General features: G+C 38.8%; 1 protein-coding gene across 16 annotated transcripts in view; it reads right to left on the bottom strand.

Moving 5' to 3' along the window:
* Positions 1 to 1,273: 1,273 nt before the first annotated feature.
* Positions 1,274 to 21,746, bottom strand: part of MITF (melanocyte inducing transcription factor) — a 243,903-nt gene continuing 223,430 nt past the window's right edge. For 7 of the 16 annotated variants that reach the window (XM_084987174.1, XM_084987170.1, XM_084987175.1 and 4 more), the window contains exons 7-10: positions 21,659 to 21,715; positions 14,599 to 14,674; positions 10,968 to 11,115; positions 1,274 to 4,850 (exon numbers count right to left, since the gene is read on the bottom strand). In XM_084987174.1, the coding sequence (XP_084843300.1) occupies positions 4,449 to 4,850; positions 10,968 to 11,115; positions 14,599 to 14,674; positions 21,659 to 21,715 (683 nt within the window). In that variant the 3' untranslated portion in view covers positions 1,274 to 4,448. 16 annotated transcript variants of the gene reach the window in all.

Raw genomic sequence — 21,746 nt, 5'->3', positions numbered from 1 at the left:
CAGTCTTCACAAGACCACGCTGTGGAAGCTCCTGTTACTTCCAATGAAGAGAAAGAAAATGGAGGCACAGAGAAGCTAAGTAAGTTTCTCAAAATCACACAGCTGGAAACAGGCAGAGATAAGAGTTAATATCAAGATATTTGGCTCAAATCCAGGCTTGGTCATTTCACGGATATATTTGTTGGTTAAGTGGGTTTACCTAATAAAAAAATATTTTTTTAGTCTGTGGACATGAAATAAAATCACACAAGTTGTAGGCAGGTGTCTGATGTTCAGGTAACAAGTGGGGGTGGAAGGGTGGCAGAGCCAGAAATTAAAGATGCTTAGAGATTATGAAGTAAATGTTTAATAACAGGTCAGAAATTTGGGTTAAAGTCCTGGTACAGACCCCCTGAGGTGAAAAGCCCCAACCTTCAACTTACCTGCTTTCAGTGTTGCCCAGAAAGTTCTCTTGTTCAGATAGGAAATCTTCCTACTTTTACATGATTTTTAAGACATCACACAATCACATGTCTAAGGGAAATATAAATGGTTCAACTAACTCTGTAAAAGAAATGGCTCAATTATTATATATTACAATTCAAGGGAAAAAAAAAAACCAAACTTAAGAAAAAGCTGACAATCAGATCAGAAACATTATGGGAAGTTTCTTGCTCATTTTCTCCAGAGGTTAAACCAGAAGATTTTTTTAAAAGGGTAGAAGTTTAAGGTCTAGCTAGGGAATAAAGACATGTTTCGTCTGACACTTCCCAATTCAAATTCAACATCTATCAAGTGATTCTTAAGTACTGTATTAAAAAAAAAAAAAAAAAAAAAAGAAACGAAACAACCAGGAGCTGGCAACCTGGGTATATTAAGCTTTCATTATCACAAATTTGTATTAATACCTTTTTTGTAAATATGCAAGAGTTTCTCTGACAATTTCTCTCTTTGTAAAGCCACCTCTCCCTGAAACATTTTTACATAAAACTCCTATATCTAAAATGAATTCTTGGCATTTGGGAGTTTTAAAACCCTCCAAATTAAGGGGGGAGGGAAGCTGCATAATTATAGATCATCTGAATGCAGGTCATAAAGTAGTCAAAAATGTTTAAAACCAAAAAGTAACATCTTAGAGTGACATGTAAAACAAAACAAAGTACTTACTGGCATTCAAAATTTTTTATGCAACTTGTTATTCATTAAATCAGAAGAAAATGTGAGCTACTTTTTTTTGATAAGGCAAATAATATTCAAAAATGGGATTAACTAAACACAACTGGCCACCACCATGTGAAAAACCAAATGCTTTAATGAGGCTATCAAGAACAACAGTTCAATTATTTCATTGGATACATTAATATCGATCCATAATATACAGTGCTATGGACCACACAGAAATTATTGCTGCATCCAACAGCAGGTGACTAGTATTAACATTACAGTACCAAGCGTCCGCAAGAGACAGTCATTTGTCATTTTTTTTTTTCAAGAAACAGGGGTTTTTTTTTATATACTGTTATCAACATCTTTTTCCCAGTGCATCTTTTAAAAAAATTAATAAGTGCATTCCTTTGTGCTTTATTTTACATCTTTTAATTTCCTATGTATCTTATTTGTTCTTATTGCTTTATTATTTTTAAAACAACCAGAAAGAATTTTGTCATCCTATGTATGACCAGGTTGGTTGCATGGTTTTTGGCAAAGTCAGAAGGTTTGGTATTTCCATTGCCTTACCCAGAGGCGGGTGGACAAGTTTGGCATTTTGGTCACTCCATGTGGAGGCCCAACCCTGAGTCACAATTCCGCACCCAGGGGTGGGGGGAGTGGTGTGGACCATTTTCCTTGTCACATACAGTGAGCCCAAACCACCGCCTTTTGGCTTAGCTAGTCCCTAGAACACATCCACACTCTATTTGGCAAAAAAGAAATAAATAAAACCACTCCCGAGGTTGCAGCATTCTCCTGAGCTTGCTCACTTGTCTCCTCCCAGAAATTGTCTCTCAAGAAGAAGGGGATAGGGAAGCAGGCGATGTTGAGCTCAGGAGTTGCGAGAGTCCGGGCAAGTGGTACAAGATGCCATGCTTTCTTTCAACAAGGCCTTCTAAAGGGTGGCTTAACCCAGCCAAATTCCCTGGGCCATAGGTGAGTCAACCTTGCTCTGTTGCTTAAGACCTCTCAAAATCAGCTATAGAAAACTAGTATCAGACCATCGCAATCTTCGACTTCTGTGCCTGGCTCCCCTCCCCCCATATAAATATGAAGAGAAAAACAGACAATGCTATGATTGTATCAATGAACACTATGGTACAATTAGCTGTTCATGCAGATTCGCATCACTATTCTAGGAAAAGAGTTATACAATTAAGGGGGTTGAAAGAATGGGAACTAATTTTCCCTACCCCCTTGAGTCATAAAGCTATAAAACTGATAGCATCATCAATGTTTCCAGGAATTCTCATTGCGCAATGTCCATGGGAACTATGCAGTTGATTATTTCCACGTATGCCATCCGTTCATACATCTGACAATCACTCCTTCTCTCTGAGCCCTCCAACACCCATCTCCAATTCACATTTGACATTTAAACTGTTTTTCTTAACAAAAAAGAAAGAAAAAAACCCTCCTGAATAAAGTTTCCTGATGAAAGAAGTTGGCACTCTGTCACTAAAATATATTTCATATTAAAAATATCTGAAGGAAAATTGGAAGCTCTTATAATGTCTACGTAGGCACCATGCTACATGTTCCTCTTGATTATAGATACCATCTTGAAACTTTCTCCTACATTACAGTTCAGTCAGTGCTAAAGACTACTGCTATATTTAAGGCACTTCATTCTGAATGGATATGCTTTACGCTGCTTGCTATTCAACTGTAGGCTGCCACTGAGAAATTCCATTCAACGGCCTGCCTCTTAACACTATATGTCATCTGTATAAAACATCTAGGCCTGAATAGAATATATGTAACACTACTGTTATTGCATAGGACTATACAAGTAGATAATGCACTGAAACTAACTTTACAACATTGCTGCTTGTTAAAACATTGTTATCAAGTAACAGTAATTTGCCAATACAGTATTTCTCTCTTTAAAAAAAAAAATTCAGCAGGTTTGCTGAAATAAACCCCAATTGAAATGACCATAACAGGCATATTAACGCTATGGTTATCAGTCTCCAAGAATATTGCTAGTTTTATATCACTAAAAAATAAATATGTAAGTTGTCTCTCTAGAAAGCCGGTTTTAACCTATTAAGACTACACCTTAAATGTGTGGAAAAACGGTTCTGCGTGAGATTGAAATATACAAAATATTCACAAAGCTCTCTTTAAACGCAAGACCTTGCATAAAAGTTTTCTTTCATGTGTGTACAAAGAATGCGGAAAACCACCAGTGAGTTGTAAAAATATTGAAAACTTGCCATTTAAAGATGCATATTCTTACAAATTAATACAAACATATTGAAAAGAACGATGATAATAAAGAATCTGTACAAATCAAATGAACATTACAACATAATTTAAAAATAAAAATAGTAAAGCCAATTAGAAATGTGCCCAGTTTGGTTTTCTTATCAAAAGCGAAATCAAAGAGAAAAAAAAAGGAAAACTTTCAGTGCTCCTCAACATTTTACTTTGAAAGGACATGAATTTCCCCTTCGAAATAAAATATATCTTATGAAAAACTGAATCATACTCATTGATGAGGAAAATTGTAACAGAGCACAGAGTGAACAAGAGCAAGATGTGACCCCATGTTTCAGAGCCTTGGTCTAAATCTCCCTTCCATTGCAGCTGCACCTAAGGTATCAGTTATGTCTTCTAACCAGACAATCCACATGAAAATGGTTGCATTTTTTTTTCTTTTATGGAATATACTATTTCTTTAAATAGTTTGCAGTATAAAGACTAAATGATGCTAAAAGGGTACTGTATCTTTAAGGCAGTACCCCTGAATCAATACATTTACAAAACGGAAAAGAGTTAGTATGGATTTCTTTTTCTTCTTTTCTTCCCCATCCCCCTTCTCTCTCTCTCTCTCTCTCTTTTTTTTTTTTTTTGGTTGCTTTACATTCTTTCAATTAAATTTTACATTTAATTTCCAAGGAAGTCACAGGCATACAAATCGCAAACCAAATTTACCCTGAATAAAAATGGACAGAAATTTCTCAGATGCAAAAATCCTCTTGCTCTGAAAGCCAAAGTCTGGGGTGAATTCAGGTCACAGATACTGTACAAGACTGTACAATACTTTGGAGGCATTTGTAGTTGTAAAATAGAATATACAAGTCTGTTTCACAAAATTCTAAAAATAAAATATATCCTGGGCTATTGATAAAGCATGAAAAAAAATTTTTTTCATATTAAAGGAAAATGATCAAGAAAACCCCTTCAGGTAAATTATTAAATCTGCTAATCAAGAAAGGAAGCAGTTTGTGAGAATGCAGAGCAGGGAGAATTTGCTAGCAAGCATGCTCGGTTTCTTCCATGCTCATACTGCTCCTTCGGCTGCTGGTTTTGGATGCTCCGGGGGACACCGAAGAAAGAAGTGGGTCAGTTATGCCAACAGGAGAAAGAGTATCATCCATGAGGATGTCTTCCAGTTTGGATCCCATTTTCGTGGGGACGCTATAGGCTGGGTTGCCCTCAGACCCGGTTCCGAGGTTGTTGTTGAAGGTGATGGTGCCATCTGTGAGATCCAGGGTGGTTGTACATGTCAGGTCTGCGTGATGCTGGAGGAGGTCTTGGCTGCAGTTCTCCAGGGTAGGTTCCTGCTTGATGATCCGATTCACCAAATCTGGAGAGCAGAGACCCGTGGATGGGATGAGGGAAAGTCCATGAGCTCGAGCCTGCATTTCAAGTTCCTAAAAGCAGAAGAAAAATCCGACACTTAAAGAGGTGGTACATGTTGGAACTGGTATGTGCACACTGAGGGATATGGAATGACTGGCCAGTGGGGACCTGCTGTATGTAGCACAGGGAACTCTACCCCATATTCTGTGATCATCCACGGGGAAAAGAACCTGAAAGAGAATGGATGTATGTACATGGATAACTGAATCACTTTGTCGTAGAGCAGAAATGATCCCAATCATGTAAATCAACTATACATCAATGAAACTTTTAAAAATGAAAAAAATGTTTAAAACATTTAAAAAAAATAAAAACGAAAAAAAAAAAGAGGTGGTGCATGGAGGATTTGAGGAGAGTGACACTATTGTACGGATACCATAAAGATAAAGATGGTCACATGTCCTAATGCATTCCCATACTCAAAGGATGCACAACGCCAACAGGGAGTCCTAATGTCAAGTAGGGACTTTGAGTGAGAAAGCAGTGTCAATGGAGGTTCATCTCTTGTTAAAATGCAACCCCTCTGGTGGGGGATATTAATATCAGGGAAGGCTATATACATGTGGGAGCAGAAGGTATATGAGAACTCTCCACACCTTCAGCTCAATTTTGCTTTGAACATGAATTTTTTTTTTTTTTTTTTTGTCTTTTTAGGGCTGCATCCGTAGCATATGGAGGTTCCCAGGCTAGGGGTCCAATCGGAGCTTTAGCCACTGACTTATACCAGAGCCACAGCAACGTCAGATCCAAGATGCCCCTGTGACCTACACCACAGCTCACGGCAACACCAGATCCTTAACCCACTGAATGAGGCCAGGGATCAAACCCGAGTCCTCACGGATGCTAGTCGGGTTTGTTAACTGCTAAGCCACAAAGGGAACTCCAAACCTGAAACTGCTTTAAAAGTTAAAGTATTTTTAAAAAGACATACACTTGGAAAATAACAAACTGTTAAAAAAATTTTGGAGAGTTCCCTGGTAGCTCAGCAGGTTAAGGAACTGGTGGTGTCACCGTTATGGCACGGTTTCAATCCTGGACAAGGAATTTTAACATGCCATGGGCATGGTCAAAAACACAAAAATATTTTTAAAAATTAAAAAAATAAAAATGTTTGCTCTTTCAAACTAGTAAATGCCATATCAAAGTACTTAAAAGTATCACTGGGAAAACATGCAATGATTTTCAGCTGGTATACAGATTTGATTATATATTAAATACAGAGATAATCTCTCACAGATGTTCATGTTCACAATGAGGATAAGTTAAAAGATACAGAAATAGAATCTCAAAACATGAGCTGACTAAAAGGAATTATTCAAGAGAGAATATAATTCCACAGTCTAAACTGCAGAGATAGCCAGAGATACGACAACAAATTCCCAGGACACTGGGGATATTTTAAAACCGTAAGGGGAACGCACCCTACTGTAAGAATAATCAAACTCAAGAACAGTTTTAGTTTCAGGATTAGACTGTGCTGTACTCCTTTCCATCACATCATATCAACAGAAAGCCAGGTCTCAGGTAGCTGCTGTGACCAAAAAAACAAAAACAAAAACAAAACCCCAAACCCAAAAATAATCACTGCCTGGAAATCAATGTGGAATGAGAAACAAGGGCGACAGTGTCCAATCTGATCCCAAGGTTACAGAAAGTGTGCAGTGCCCAGTGGGCACACACATCTCATTAGTGCATGACACGGTTATTTCAAAATAAAATAAAAATGCAATTTTCCTTTCAATGTTTTTGTTTTATTCTTTCAAATAGCTACTAAGTTGTTAGGACCTGATAAGAAAAAGGTAGATATTTTTTTATTTTTGGTCTAAGGTGCAGTGAAAAAGTTCCTAAGATACTAAGGGCACCAGGAACAAATAAAGTTTGGGGAGTAAGGGTGAAAGTAATGAGAGTGCCATACAAGGAACTGAAGTTTGAGAAGTATCCTGTAAGCCATCAAGGTAATGGCCGCTGACTGAACTCATCAAGAAAGTCCCCATGTGGAAGATGAACCATCTCTTCCTACACATTCTTCACGTCCTTCCTATCATGGATGGAACTGTGACTAAAACCACAGGTCGCAATCCTAACCTCCAGGATCTCAGAATGGGCCTGTAGATGGAGACAGTGTCTTTAAAGAGGTAGTTAAGTTAAAATGAGATTGCCAGTAGGGGGCCTTCATCCAACATCCATGAGAAGTGATGTCCTCCTAAGAGATGAGGAAACAGAGACACATGGTGGAGAAACCATGGGGATGAGAAAACACAGGGAAAATGTGGCAGAGGACAGAGCTGCAGAAAAACCAACCCTGCCCACACCTTGATCTTGGACTGCTAGCATCCAGAACTGTGAGAAAGTAAATCTCTGTTGTGTAAAGTGTCTAGCCTGTGGCATTTGTAATGGTGGCCCTTGGTGCCTAATTCACATCCCGAGAGTCAGAGATGCACCCCAGTTCCTCATTTCAACAACCTTCCTTGTATAGAAATGTATGACTGGGTCACTTTGCTGTAAAGCACAAATAGACACGTTAAAAATCAACTCTATTTTGGAGTTCCCATTGTGGCTCAGTGGTAACAAGCCCGACTAGTATCCATGAACACACCGGTTCGATCCCTGGCCCCACTCAGTGGGTTAAGGATTAAGTGTTGCTGTGAGCTGTGGTGTAGGTCAAAGATACTGCTTGGATCTGGCATGGTTGGAAGCTATAGCTCCAATTTGACCCCTAGCCTGGCAACTTCCACATGCCTTAGATTCAGCCCTGAAAACAAAACAAAACAAAAAACCTATACTTTGATAAAAAATGAAATAAAAGGGAAGTTTCTGTTGCGGTTCAGCCGTAGTGAGCCCGACTAGTACCCATGATGATGCAGGTTTGATTCCTGGCCTGGCTTAGTGAGCTAAGGATCTGTCATTGAGCTGTGGTATAGGTTGCAGATGCATCTTGGATCCTGTGTTGCTGTGGCTGTGGCTGGCAACTGTAGCTCTGATTCAACCTTCTAGCTTGGGTACTTCCATTTGCTGCAGGTTCGGCCCTACAAAGCAAAATGAATGAATGAATAAAATTTAATTAAATAAAAAAACCAAACACCTTCCCAACAAGCTGTTTCCCTTTTCCCTTTTCAATTATCCCCAGACACACCAGAGAATGAACCGGAAAGACCCCAATTGATCCCAAAAGCATTTAGCTTCTACTCGCCAATGCCATCTTTCTGTTTGTGCTGCAATAAAAAGAACAAAATATACAGTGGAAGCAAGTCACCTTGCTTTGTGAGAGAGGAGAAAGTATTCTGTAGTAGGATACAACCTCTCAACCTCTCCCACAAGCCTAGAAACACATGCTTCTGAAAAGTCATGTTTAGCCTGAATTAAAAGCTGTTTGATCTGCAAGGCCTTCCTTTAGCTGCCGTGCCAGTGAGAGACAGGCGCCTGAGATGTCATACACAGATCTGCATGTTCCTTCACAATCTCTGGACACACCAGTTTCCTCGGGCATCATTTTAAAGCCCTGGGCGGCTTAGTAAAATTACACTTCTGATTATATTAAGGCTTCATGCTCTTCCTTCTGTGAACATTTCTGCATGCATCACTTAGAGTGAAAATGAAAGGAACCCCTCAGGCCCATGGTGAAAACATGCACTACTGTAAATCTACACCCACATAATAAGAACAGCATCCCCACACGTGGAGTGTGTCTTAAAAACAAATGTTGGAGTATGAGGCACATATCTGACTCCAATCTTTTGTTGTTTAATTAAAAATGTTTATCAGCTGATTAAAGCATTATTTAGACTGCTAAATAACATGATAAATCTCACCTAGAGCACTCAGGCTCACTGCATGGCAGAGCTTTCCTAATTAATAATGTCATCTGTGATATGGAAACATTCTAAAGGCTCCTTAACTGTTACTGCAGGAAACCCAAGGCAGCCCCATTCTGTAATTTCCAATGCGTGTTTTGTATACTTGTATTTCACAGGAATAAATATGTTTGTAAACTTAAAACCTAGCCTGTGTTTCAAAACAGTTATTATATTTTACTATTTGTAAAAGGAAATAACATATTACTAAAAATTGCTTTTATAAATGGGGATGGATAGATAGACAGACAAACACACCAAGTGCAAGAGACTAAAGACCTATGGTTCTTACTGAAGAGATGGAACATAAGACAAGCAGGAACAGCAAGAAAGCAAGGAAGCAAACAAGCAAACAAGAAAGAAGAAGAGGGGAGGGAGAGAAGAAGGAAGGAAGAGAAAGCAAGAGGGGGAGGGAGGATTTTCCATAACTGATAGCCTCTGTTTCACAACCAAGATTCTAAAATGCATGTCTTAGAGGAGAACCACCTTCTGCCTCTTCGATCAATGGCTCAAGATCACTGCAGTGAAACAAGAGATGTGGCATCTAGAAATGTTGACAGTGTTGTGGGGCATTAAAAAGACTGAAGATCACTATTCCAAGCACATTTCTCAAATAAGTTCAACGTCAAGGAATAATACCTTGGATGGTTTCTAAAGTGCCACACTCTACACTGCTATTCTATAAACAGTTGCACTGGTAACCGATAAAACCACCACTGCTCTGTGGCAAAATGTGGTACTCAAGAAGAAGGTGCGATTTTATTGACCCTTACTGGTTGGTTGCATTCAAAGTCACCAAGTATATTAAAATGGCCCCACCAACTCCTTCAGTTATCAGCAAAGGGTCAGTTTTTCTTTCTCCAAGACAGTTTCAGAGGAAGTTGCATCTTTACACTCATCATGAAAGGCCAAGTAACTAAGAGAAGCACCAGGAGCTGATATGAGAGGAAGCTCCTATCTGATGCTGACATGGGTACATACACTCAGATGAACTCCAAGTATTATAAAAATTAGTATTTATCCCTCTAAGAGTATGTAAGTTAAAGATACATATGGTATAACTTTATTACCTGTAATGTATTTAAAAACGCATATCTTGATGATAAGATCTTCTGAGTGTCCCCAGGTTCCTTATAAACATGAGATTTGACCATGGAATACATCCTATCAATACTAAGACATCTATATATTTAACAACTACTGTCAGTTCTCATTATCTGCAATAGTTATGGCTATGGACTGAATGTCTGTGACACCCAAAAGTGATATGCTGAAACCTAATTTCCAATGTTATAGTATCTGGAGGTAGCGCTTTGGGAGGTGATTAGGTCGTAAGAGTGGGGCCCTTATGAATGAGACTTGTGCCCTTATAGAAGAGATCCCAGAGAGATCCCGCACCCTTTCAGCCATGTGCAGTTATAGCCAGTAGACAGCTATGTATAAACTAAGAAGCCTCCCATCACACAATGAATCTGCCAGCACCTTGATCATAGATTTCCCAGCCTCCAGAACTATGAAAAATAAAGTTTGTTATGCAAGCCACCCAGTCTATGGTATTTTACATAAAGCATGAATGGCCAAAAACAGTTAAGTGTCACAGAGCTGATCCAAACACTGAATTCATGATATGGAACCACTGCTCCTGGAGGAAAGAGAGGATGATGTAGGTTCCTGGGAACACCTGGTCACATTATTTCACCAATTAATCAGCATGGAACTTTCTTTTACGTGTGTTCTGTTTAAAGACACTTAATTTAGTACACATCGTTGATTCATTAACACTGAGCTCAGGACCAAAATGACCATAACTCATGCTTGAAGAGAACTTATTTCCGTGAGGCACATCAGAGCCTCTTTGTGCTTAGAAATACAAGACAGTGTTTCAGGGCTGTACTTAGAGGCCATTCTAAACAGTGCATCACCCCAAAGCAACACAAAAATGTCAAAAAAACATGGCACCAAATAGACAGCAAAGAGGACACTTGTTTACAGTATGAGCCTTGTCCAACCTTAACTGTGAACAAACACACTGACCAAGTCAAATTTGCTGCTCTGCACATTCCTGCAAATAAGCATGAGAGTGTCACCAGTGCTGACTTGGCGGTTTCAAATACACTTTTAGGAGGAGGTGAAATCACAAAGTGGAACCCCTGAATAATGAGTAGAGTCTGCGTCAGGATCACATAAGTCAACTCCCTCATGGCTCATTATACTGGTTCTTCTCCCATCTTCAAGGCAGTAACATGTCGTCACCTTCACCCAGCACACACCACGTACCTGTATTCTGAGTAACAAATGCCGATTGGCGTGCTCCAGCTTCTTCTGTCTGTTTTCAAGCTCTTTTGCGCGTTGCTGTTCCCGTTGCAACTTTCGGATATAATCCACGGAGGCTTTTAAAATGGTTCCCTTGTTCCAGCGCATGTCTCTGTGATGAAAATGGAAGGAAACAGACTTTTTTTTAGGACGCGAAGATCCAGGAATATGGAGCATTCAATAGTCAGAGCATTCGGTTTCTAAAGATGGCAAAGACTACAGCCCATTCTCAATTCTAAGCCGAGAATCGCTATCATTCATTGAGTGCTGGCCACACGCTGGACACTGTCTGCCCACTTCTTCAATGTTCTGTTACTGCATCTGGACGAGCACCTTGAGAGGGAGGGCCACTGGGCAAGTGGTGACTCAGACATTATTCAACTTGCCCACAGTCCCAGAGCTACATGAAGATGAAGTCAGGACTTAAATTTAGGTCTACTCATGACAAAGCCAATATTCTCAAATACTGTATTAAACAGTTATAAGTTTCTAGGACTACAAAAGTTAACTCAGACAGAATAAGCTATGATAAAACAAAGCAGCATCCTTGGATTTTATCATGAATATTCATGGGCAAGTTATCAACCTCACTCTTGGTCTCCGAATCTTTATCTATAAAATGGTGATACCACACTTGTATGAGAAGCCTCATAGCTACGTTGTTAGAATCAAAGGAGGTAGGTTATATGAATACCCTGGAAAAAGTTTAAATGCAGTTCAAACAATGGAGCAGGCACTTTGCTAAAAGGGCTCAAACAGCATTTACCACATAACAGGTACTTTTTTAAGCATATGACAGCTCATTTAATCATAACAATCTCGATCAACAGGCACTGATATTACCTCCATTTTAAAGACTGGAAAACAAAGGCACAGAGAGGTTAAGTAATTTGCCCAGAGTCACACTGCTAGGAAATGGTAGGGCCAGGAAGTCTGGGGAATCTGGCTCCAGACTTCATGCCCTAAACCACTCTTCCTCATATGTGATTGAGTCCTCAAAATGACTAGACTAGGTAGGAATATTCTGATTCCCACCCACCTCTTTTCTTAATAGATGAGGAAAATAAAATATGAAAATTCAAATATCTTCTCCAAGGTAGGCATCCAATAGGGGACTGTTGTGGAATTCAAACCTAAGCAGCCTGAGTGTGGTGCCTTTCAGTTTTTAATCACATAACTCTAATGTTTTCATATATCATAACATTAATAATGCCACTAAAATGTAGGTAAAAGTGAGTTGAAAATTTTAGAGCACTCCAGAAGAGTAAGTAAAAATAAAAGCATAACTAACAAAGTAATATTTCTGTTAGAGCTTTAAATTAATCTGAGCTCATTTATAGGGCAATGCTTATGATAATGACAGTGGTGAAAACAAAAGCAATTTAACTTACGGAAAACCTGCTACCCCAATAATCTATAGCTGGTAAAAGCAGAATGGAAGTATCAGCTGGGACGTGTGAATGGAGGGCCATTAAAACAAGTCACCAAGTAATTGATCCTCACATGCGTTAGATGAAGAACAAAACAGAAGCACTCCCCTGAGAGGCTGAGTTACAGCCCCCAGAGAATTCCCAAGGGTTGATCCCTGGGGTCTGAGCACCAAAGATGGCAACCCAGGGAGGTGTCCTGAGATATTCAGAGTGAGCAGAAAGCTGGCTTACTTAACATTCAGGGCTAAGAAGAAAGCAGCCACAAAGAAATAAAACTATAATGAAAGATGCCTTGACTAGGCTCATGAGGTAAAAAAAACCAGTACTGAAACAAGGCAAGCAGCCACTCAGTTTTTAAGAAGCAACTGTTCCAGCCAACTATCTTGGGTTGTACTACTTTGTGAGGCTCAATTAATCAATTATGCTTTGGGGTTTTCAAACTTCTTTTTTTTTTTTTTTTGCAAAGAGAGTGACCCTTTTTTTTTTCACACAAAAGTGTGAACAAATCCCCAATATATAAATCACTAAAAGCAGATCTGTTCTAGGGCAGCAGAGGGTACGGGGCCCAGACTGTGATCAGCTAGGCTATGTCTCTATAGCAGCCCCAAAGTCTGTCCCAGAAACCTGGTATAGGGAAATCCCCATAACAGATGCTAGTCCATTTTATCTTAAAACAATGCCTAAGATTAAAGATCGTTATCAGTTCAGATTATAAACACAGAAGTATTCTAGTACAATAGAGAAAGAAGATATGCAAATAGAGTCTTTCACTGCAGCCCTGTAATTTCATAATATGTTGCTAAAGAGATCCACATGCTACAGCTTAAAAGGATATGCTAAAAAGTGAAAGCTGATAAAGAACAGGAAAATGGGAATTCAACATGCAAGACTGACTAGAGGAAATGAAGGTCACAGCCCCTTCCTAGGATGAATTTGTGCTGCAGAACTGAGAATTGGAGTGTGTGGGGTTTCAAAACGGCTTTCCTTGAAACCTGGGAAAGCAAACTGTTGGGGACGGAAACCGCTTGAACATTCACCATAAACCACCTTAGAATGGTCAATGGTTTTATTTTATTTTGTCACAAATTCCCTGACAATAATGTGAACAGCAAGTTTAATAAGCCTTGCATGAATAATGCCTGATTTCATCTTTACATTTTATTAGGTAGCTAAAAGGTCATATTCGAAGGCTAATTTCATCGAATGCCTGTGGGAGCCATTAAAATGTATACATCCACCAGCCCTTTACTTCAAATGGGCCAATTTCTAATGGATAAAAATTGTGTGTTTGTTGTCCTATTTGCTGACGTGGCTGGTTAGGAAAATTATCTTTACAACTGTTATCTCTGAAAGAGCGGCAGGAGAGACTGAGAGCTGAAATCCCCATGAGCTGAACTATACTTAGAAGAGGATTAAAAATTACTTTTTTTTTCCCCTCAAGTGGTAAAACAAAAAAGCACATGTAAGTTTTTAGGAGGGAAAAAAAATTGACCTTTTGTCTGTTGAATATTGTTCAACTTGTCCAGTATCAGCTCTCAGTGCTTACAGATACTATATGAGTTTAAGGGCAAATAACTAGCTAACAAATCTTGTTTTATCAGCTACTGAAATCTCCTTCCTGCCTGAACTGATAAAATATAATTTTTTCAGTGGTTCAGTGTTTATTTGCCAAGGATTTTCAGGAAGCCACCTCCTGGCATCCAAAGAATATCAGGGAGTTCCTGTTGTGGCACAGCAGGGTAAGGATACAGCATCGTCTCTGAGGTTCGATCGCTGGCCTGGGAACTTGTATATGCCATGGATGCAGCCAAAAAACAAAAACCAAACAAACAACAAACAAAGCTGAACAGCTCATGTCTAATTTTTAAATTTTTTTTATTTTTTAATTTTTTTTTATTACTCAAATGAATTTATCACATCTATAGTTGTATAATGATCATAACAATCTGATTTCACAGGATTTCCATCCCACAGCCCAGGCACATTGAACAAGTCAGTGTATTTCTCTCTAAATTTCAGTTTGATAAGACTAACCAAAGGAAAGGTGCAAAGGGAGAGGGGGGACTTTGCTTTAGTTTTTATAACTGAATGCTTTTTGCAACGTATGAGAAAACATTAAGGTATGAAAAAATATACGACGCGGATTAACACGCAATTGTACTCACGGATCATTTGACTTGGGAATCAAAGTACCTAGTTCCTTAATGCGGTCATTTATGTTAAATCTTCTTCTTCGTTCAACTTTAAGAAAAGAGCACAGGAAAGGGCTATTAGTAACGGTGCTATATACACATTTAGCATATCTCGTTAAAGGCATGTGCATATTAACTCCCCTAGGTCAGGACAACAGAAACCTGAATCAATCCTTCCCCTTATTTTAGTACTGAGGTTAAAGCCCTTCAAAAAATGAGCTACCTTTATAGAAAACTTTATCGTTTATGAAGCCCTGACACTGAAATTTCTCACTGGATTCAAGTAAGGCCTGAAATTGGAGTTATATCCTCAGTTGCAAATGACCTAAGGATCCGGGTGTTAGGGACCTGAGGAGGAGGACATACAGCACTAAGGGGGGAAAAGCCTGAACTCCACCCTGATCCTCCAGACCAAGGGCAGCAAGCTTTCTGCAAAAGGCCAGATAGTGACTGCTCTGTGGGCCAAACAACAACAAAAAAACCCCTTATTACGTAGGTACTTATACAGCAAGAGAGAGAGAGAACTGATTGCCACAATTTTTGTGTTGACAAAATTCAAAATGTACTAATATTAACTGAATACAATTTTTTGCAAGGCAAGTCTACTGACAAGAAACACGGGAGGCTGAAATTTGGGATTTTATATAATTTTCACTTATCAAAAAATATTCTTTTTGCAACTTTTTATTTATATATTTATTGTGGGGGCCATGCCCATGGCATGCAGGGATCGATCGCTGGGGATCCTAGCGCCAGGGATCAAACCTAAGCCACAGCAGTGACAGTATGCTGGACCCCTAACCTCCTGAGCCACCAGGGAACTCCTTGACTTTTTAAAATCATTTATAAATGTAAAAAAACAGTCTTAGCCTATAGGCCATACTAAAACCCCACTTCTAGCCTGGTAGTGCCCAACAGAAACATGTCAGTTTTATACATAACTTTTAGTTTTCTAATAGTTACATTAAAAAAGTAAAAGAAGGATGTGAAATTAAATTTAATGTTTTTATTAAACTCAACATATCCAAAATATAATTTCAACATGTAAACTATATAAAAACTTATAAATCAGATTTTTTTTTTTGTCTTTTTAGGGCTGCACCTGTGGTATATGGAAGATCCGAGGCTAGGGGTCTAACTGGAGCTGCAGCTGCCAGCCTACACCACAGCCACAGCAAAGTGGGATGCTAGCCGCATCTGCGACCTTTACCACAGCTCATGGCAATGCCAGACCCTTAACCCACTGAGTGAGGCCAGGGATTAAACCCTCATCCTTATGGATACTAGTTGGATTCTTAACCTGCTGTGCCAGAATGGGAACTCCTAAATCAGATATTTAACATTCTTTTCTTTGTGCTAAGTTTTCAAAATCCAGTGCCCATTTTACACTTATAAAACATCGCAATTTGAACTAGTCACATTTCAAGTGTCAGTAGACAGTCGTGCTGAGTGGCCATAGTACTGAACAAAATAATCCTAGAAGTCAAGCATCTTTAACTAGACCAAGAATCCTAACAGTTTTCCTCTTTATAAATCCAGCTGTATGTTCCAACTAAATTATCATCTTAGAGAAGGATGAAATAGTAGGCACATTCCAAATAACGTCTAATAAATTGGATTAAAGATATTAATATTTTACTTTACATGTATTATAACCTAATACATATTTATATTTGATTCATTAATATTCCATACACTTAAATATTATTCACTACTTTCTCAATATATGTTGCATTTTTTTCTTAGCTGAGTGATTATTTCTAGGATTAAATCAGTCATGCATCATACTGTCTTATCGTCAGACTTTTACAAAATAGAAGAAACTTTCAGACCTCTGATTTTCAAGCTACTTCCTCCAAAACTCTGAATCATAAAATAATCATAAAAAGGAAAACAATACTGAAGTACATAAAATAAAATAAAAATCCCCAATGATCCAGATACCAGCAGTGTAAAATTTGTTATATATCCTTTGTGATGATTTTTATGCTCTAAGAATAAACCTACACATGGCCTGGGTGTGCAGTGCTTGGGACTCTTCTTGATCTACGTTCACTTCCTGGTGACCTCATTTAGTCTCATGGTTTTGAATACCACTTATACATTGATGGCTCCCATGCTTACATTTGCAGCCCCAACATCTCCCCAGAACCCCAGATTCATGAGTCTGACTATTGGATGTTTCTATATGGAGGTCCAATGGGCAGCCCCCATATTCTTGATCTTCCCCACTTAAACAGCCCTACCCGCAGGCTTTCCCACCTCACTGAATATAACTCCATCCTTCAAGTTGCTTAGGCTAGAACCTTGGAAATCAATTCTCTACCTCTGTTTCTTTCATATCCCTCATTCAATCCATCATCAAAATGTGCTGGCTTTACTGTCAAAAGATTTCCAGAATAGGTCTACTTCCAACATCCACTGCTATCTGCTGGAAGCTACCATCATTTCTTGCCTGGATTATTGCAATCCCTCCTAAGTGGTGTCTCTGCTTCACCCATGCCCAACACCCCTTTGAGTCTATCTAAAACATGGCAGCCATTGAAATAAAAGTCAGAGGATGTCAATCTCTTGATGAAAACCCTCCACCTGCCTCCCCTCCCACCTACACAAAAACCAAGTCCTCTAGGCATTTCATAGGGATCTAGGGGCTCCCATTTCTCTGACCTCATTTCTACTCCTCTCCCACTCCAACAGCACTTTCCACTGTGATTCACCTGGGCTCCCCCAACCCTTCCTGCTCTTCTTCAACCATGCCAGACACACTCTCCACTTTAGGACCTCATGCTGCTGTTCCTCCTGCCTGGAACACTCTTCCCCCAGATAAATGAATGGCTCTGCCCTCACCTCTTGCAGAGAGTGATTCAGATTTACTAAAGAGTCTTCCCTGACTACCTCCATAGATGTAAACCAGCCCCTCTTGACATTCTTCCCCCATGTCTCCTCACAGAACTTTCTATCATCTCATATCCCCAATCTTCCTTCCTTCCTTGCTTTTCTTCCTTCAGTTCATAGAGCTCTATATCATTTAATATCTGCATATTTTTGTTTGTTCATCTACTTATATGTCCATTCATTAATGCATTCCAAGCACCCATATAACCTTAGCATATAGTAAGCCCCCAGTAAATATTGTATTCAATAAAGAGCGCACAGTTTAAGTAAATTACCCTAAAAACCATTCTGCATTGATCTTTTCTCACCTAACAGCATATTGTTAACACCTCTCATTGTCAACATTTGTACGTACTGTATTTTATGTTTATTTTATTATTTATTCTTTGGCCACACCCACAGCATGTGGAAGTTCCTGGGTCAGGGATCGAACCACAGCTGTGACCCAAACTGCTGCAGTGACAACACTAGATCTTTAACCCACTGATCCACAAGAACTCCAGCATTTTAGTTTTTAATTCAGTGCCTACTCTGACCATTTTGGGGTTTTTTTTTTTTGTTTTTTTTTTTGGTCTTTCTGTCTTTTCTAGGGCCACACCCGCAGCAGTTGGAGGTTCCCAGGCTAGGGGTCTAATCTGAGCTGTAGCCAGCGGCCTACACCAGAGCTACAGCAATGCCAGATACGAGCCACGTCTGTGACCTACACCACAGCTCACGCCTGGATCCTTAACCCACTGAGTGAAGCCAGGGATCAAACCTGCAACCTTATGGTTCCTAGTTGGATTCGTTAACTACTGAGCCATGACGGGAATTCCTGCCCAATCACTTTTATTATAAAAGAGATACAGGCTTTCAAAAACTACTAAACATACACAAATGTATAAAAAAAAAAAAAAAGTAAAAACCAACTCTTTGCACCAGCCATTGTCTATATGCCTGAGGAAACTGTCAATGATAAGACTGACTCTTCTTATACACACACACACACACCTATAAAGTGTGTTTTTTTTACATAGTGGGATCCTATAGATATTTTTCTGCTGTTTGCTCTCCTCACTTAGTAATATATTGTAGAGAGGTAAAGACCAATCCCATTCTTCTTAAGAATCATTGAGTATCCCTTATAAGGATGTACCAAAATTTATTTCCAAATCTTTTACTGATGAGTATTTAGGCTATTTCTAATTTTTCCCCCTTTTTCAATGATATAATGACTATTTTTTCCAGTCCTGGCATGTTCTTTTCATTCCTATCACAGTTCTTATCCTATGCTGAAAACATCATCTGCACATTATCTATCTGTCCCTGATGTGAATGTTAGTGCCTCATGATAGAAGACCTGTCTCTCTGGTTCATGGCTATAGCAAAGCACCCTGTAAACTAAAAAGAGAGCTATAATATGATCTAGCAATTCCACTCCAGGGTATATATTCAGACAAAACTGTAATTCAAAAAGATACATGCATCCCTATGTTCACAGCAGCACTATTCTTAAGAGCCAAGACATGGAAACACATAAATGTCCAAATGTTCATCAGCAGATGAATGGATAATGAAGGTGTGATACACACACACACACACACAAACACAGACACACTGGAATACTACTCAGTCATAAAGAAGAACAAAATAATGCCATTTGCAGCAACATAGATGTAACTAGAGATTTTCATACTACGTAAAGTAAATTAGAAAGACAAATACCATATGATATCACTTATATGTGGAATCTAAAATATGACACGAACCTATCTACAAAACAGAAACAGACTCATAGTCAAAGAGAACAGATTTGTGGTTGCCAAGGGGAAGTGAGGAGGGAGTGGGATGGACAGGGAGTTTGGGATTAGCAGATGCAAACTATTAACATTTAGAATGGATAAGCAATGAGGTCCTACTATATAGCACAGGGAATTATATCCTGTCTCTTGGGACAGACCGTGATGGAAAACAGTATTTTAAAAAGAATATTTAAGAGTCATTTTGCTGTAGAGCAGAAATTGGTACAACAGTGTAAAAAAAAAAAAAGTACCTTCTACATAATGGGGTTCATAAAGTAGCTATGAGTGAATAAATCAATGCTTTTCTTATGACCCTTTTGGTAAATATTCTTAAAGATAAATACCTAGAGAAGGAAAATCTATGCTTACAGGCAATCAAACCTTGCGTATTAACTTTTAATAGTTTGATTTTTTTTTCGTTTTGTTGTTGTTGTTGTTGTTGTTGTTTTTGTTTTGCTGTGCCCACAGCATGCAGAAGTTCTTGGGCCAGGAATCCAACCTGAGCCACAGCAGCGACAATGATAAGTCCTTTACCACTCAGCCACCACGGGACTCCAGATAAGATCTTAAGATTGTTTTACAGCCTTCAGAATTGGGGCGGATCTTGTCTGCACTTTACTGCCAAGCCTAAACTTGAGAGTTTAGGGGCTACATAAAGGCAGATATTGCTTTGGACAAGATTCAACTTAGCTTTATACATTTCACTCAGGAGAAGTTTTAGATACTGCCTCATACTCCTTACTTCTAAGGTATTTTAAAAGAAGAAATACTTTAGAGTAAAATTATCTAGAAGCTAGAGGAAACCTTGGAAATATCAGTCCCAATCTCTTGGTTAAAAGATGAAGAAAGATTCTTATATGTGGACGGAAACTGGGAAGGACAGGATCTATTAAAAGAAAAAACGCACACACAATGCCCTCCCTGCAAGGACCTAGCAGTTCCACTTCTTAGCATTTAACCAGGAGAAGCAGACTCCCCTGTACACAGACAGACATGTCTCCAAATGTTCACTGTGGGATTGTTTATAACAGGGAGATACTGGAAACAACATAACCATTTAGCAATAAGAGGATTACTAAATATCACAAGTCATACCATGGAATACTATGCAACAGTTCTTTAAAAAAGTAGATAGATCTAGATTAATAATGGCAAAAGATCTTCAGGACATACTGTTCAGTAGGGAAGCAGGCAGCAACAGATACAGACAATATGATACTTTTGTGTTAAATCGTAGACAAAACAATACTATTATTACCTCTGCCTGCTGGTGCAAGAGTGTATATTCTTTTTTTTTTTTTTTGGTCTTTTTAGGGCCACATTCATGGCATACAGAAGCTCCCAAGCTAGGGGTCAAATTGGAGCTGTAGCTGCTGGCTTATGCCACAGCCACAGCAATGCCAGATCCGAGCCACGTCTGGGACCTACACCACAGCACACCACAATGCCAGATCCTTAACCCACTGAAAGGCTAGGGATAGAACCCACGTCCTCATGGATACCAGTCGGGTTCACTAACTACTGAGCCACGACAGGAACTCCAAGAGTGTGTATTCTTTAAGATTTAGAAAGAGGTTGGTAAGATGAACTGCAAATTGAAAAACAACAACAATGATTCTTTTTAGGGATCAGAGAACTCTGGCCTTATTGTATCATTTTTATAAGGACTAAGTGTTTATCCATAACTTATATTCTTAAAAATCAACTGAAGAAAAAGAGGCCAGGAAGCCATGAGAGGAGAAATTCAAGTACACACAATTTTCTCCGTCCAAGACCAAACCCTTTTTCTCCCCAGCCTCTTTTACTTGCTGAAGAAATAAAAATCTTAAGTTTTCATAGGAAAAAACTTAAAAATTTGATCAAGAGTAAATTAAATGCATAAAAACAATTTTTTAAATGTTAGAAGACTTTTTTTTTTTAAGTCACAGGTAAAGCCAGAAATTTGAGAGACTACCTCCCCTCACCCAATGATTGCCCTCCAGAAGTTTTTCTTTCTTTTTAATTTTAAATCTCACTGGAGAAGGTGATCCCGAAATCCCCCTTTGTTAATAAGTTCCAGTGTGAGCAACTTATAATTGGGTAGTTGGGGATCCAAGCTCCTTCTTACCAAAAAAAAAAAAAAAAAAAAAAAAGCTCCTTAGGATATTGAAAACAAGTGTGTGTGTGTAGGTGTGCACAAAATTCAATTTAATCTGAGATTAATATATAGAGAACATGTCCCTCTAAAACAATTTTTTCTTCCAAAAAAAAAAATGTACTTTCAACAGGTAAAATCAATTTCCCTCCAGAATCTCTGTAAAATTTTTGATTTAAGGGAGAACATCAACTTCAATTCAATGAACATAAAACCAACTTACTCAAGTTGTGATTGTCCTTTTTTTGCCTCTCTTTGGCCAGCGCTCTCGCTTCAGACTCTGTGGGAAAAATGCATGCTGTGCATGTGAA

This window comes from Sus scrofa, chromosome 13 (genome assembly GCF_054392235.1).
Source record: "Sus scrofa isolate SSC_HxYL_T2T_F1_AM1 chromosome 13, Sscrofa_HxYL_maternal_Yorkshire_Landrace_v2.0, whole genome shotgun sequence".
NCBI classification, from domain to species: Eukaryota; Metazoa; Chordata; class Mammalia; order Artiodactyla; family Suidae; genus Sus; species Sus scrofa.
The sequence above is the reverse complement of the archived record's forward strand: the minus strand, read 5'-3'. Positions and strand labels throughout refer to the sequence as shown.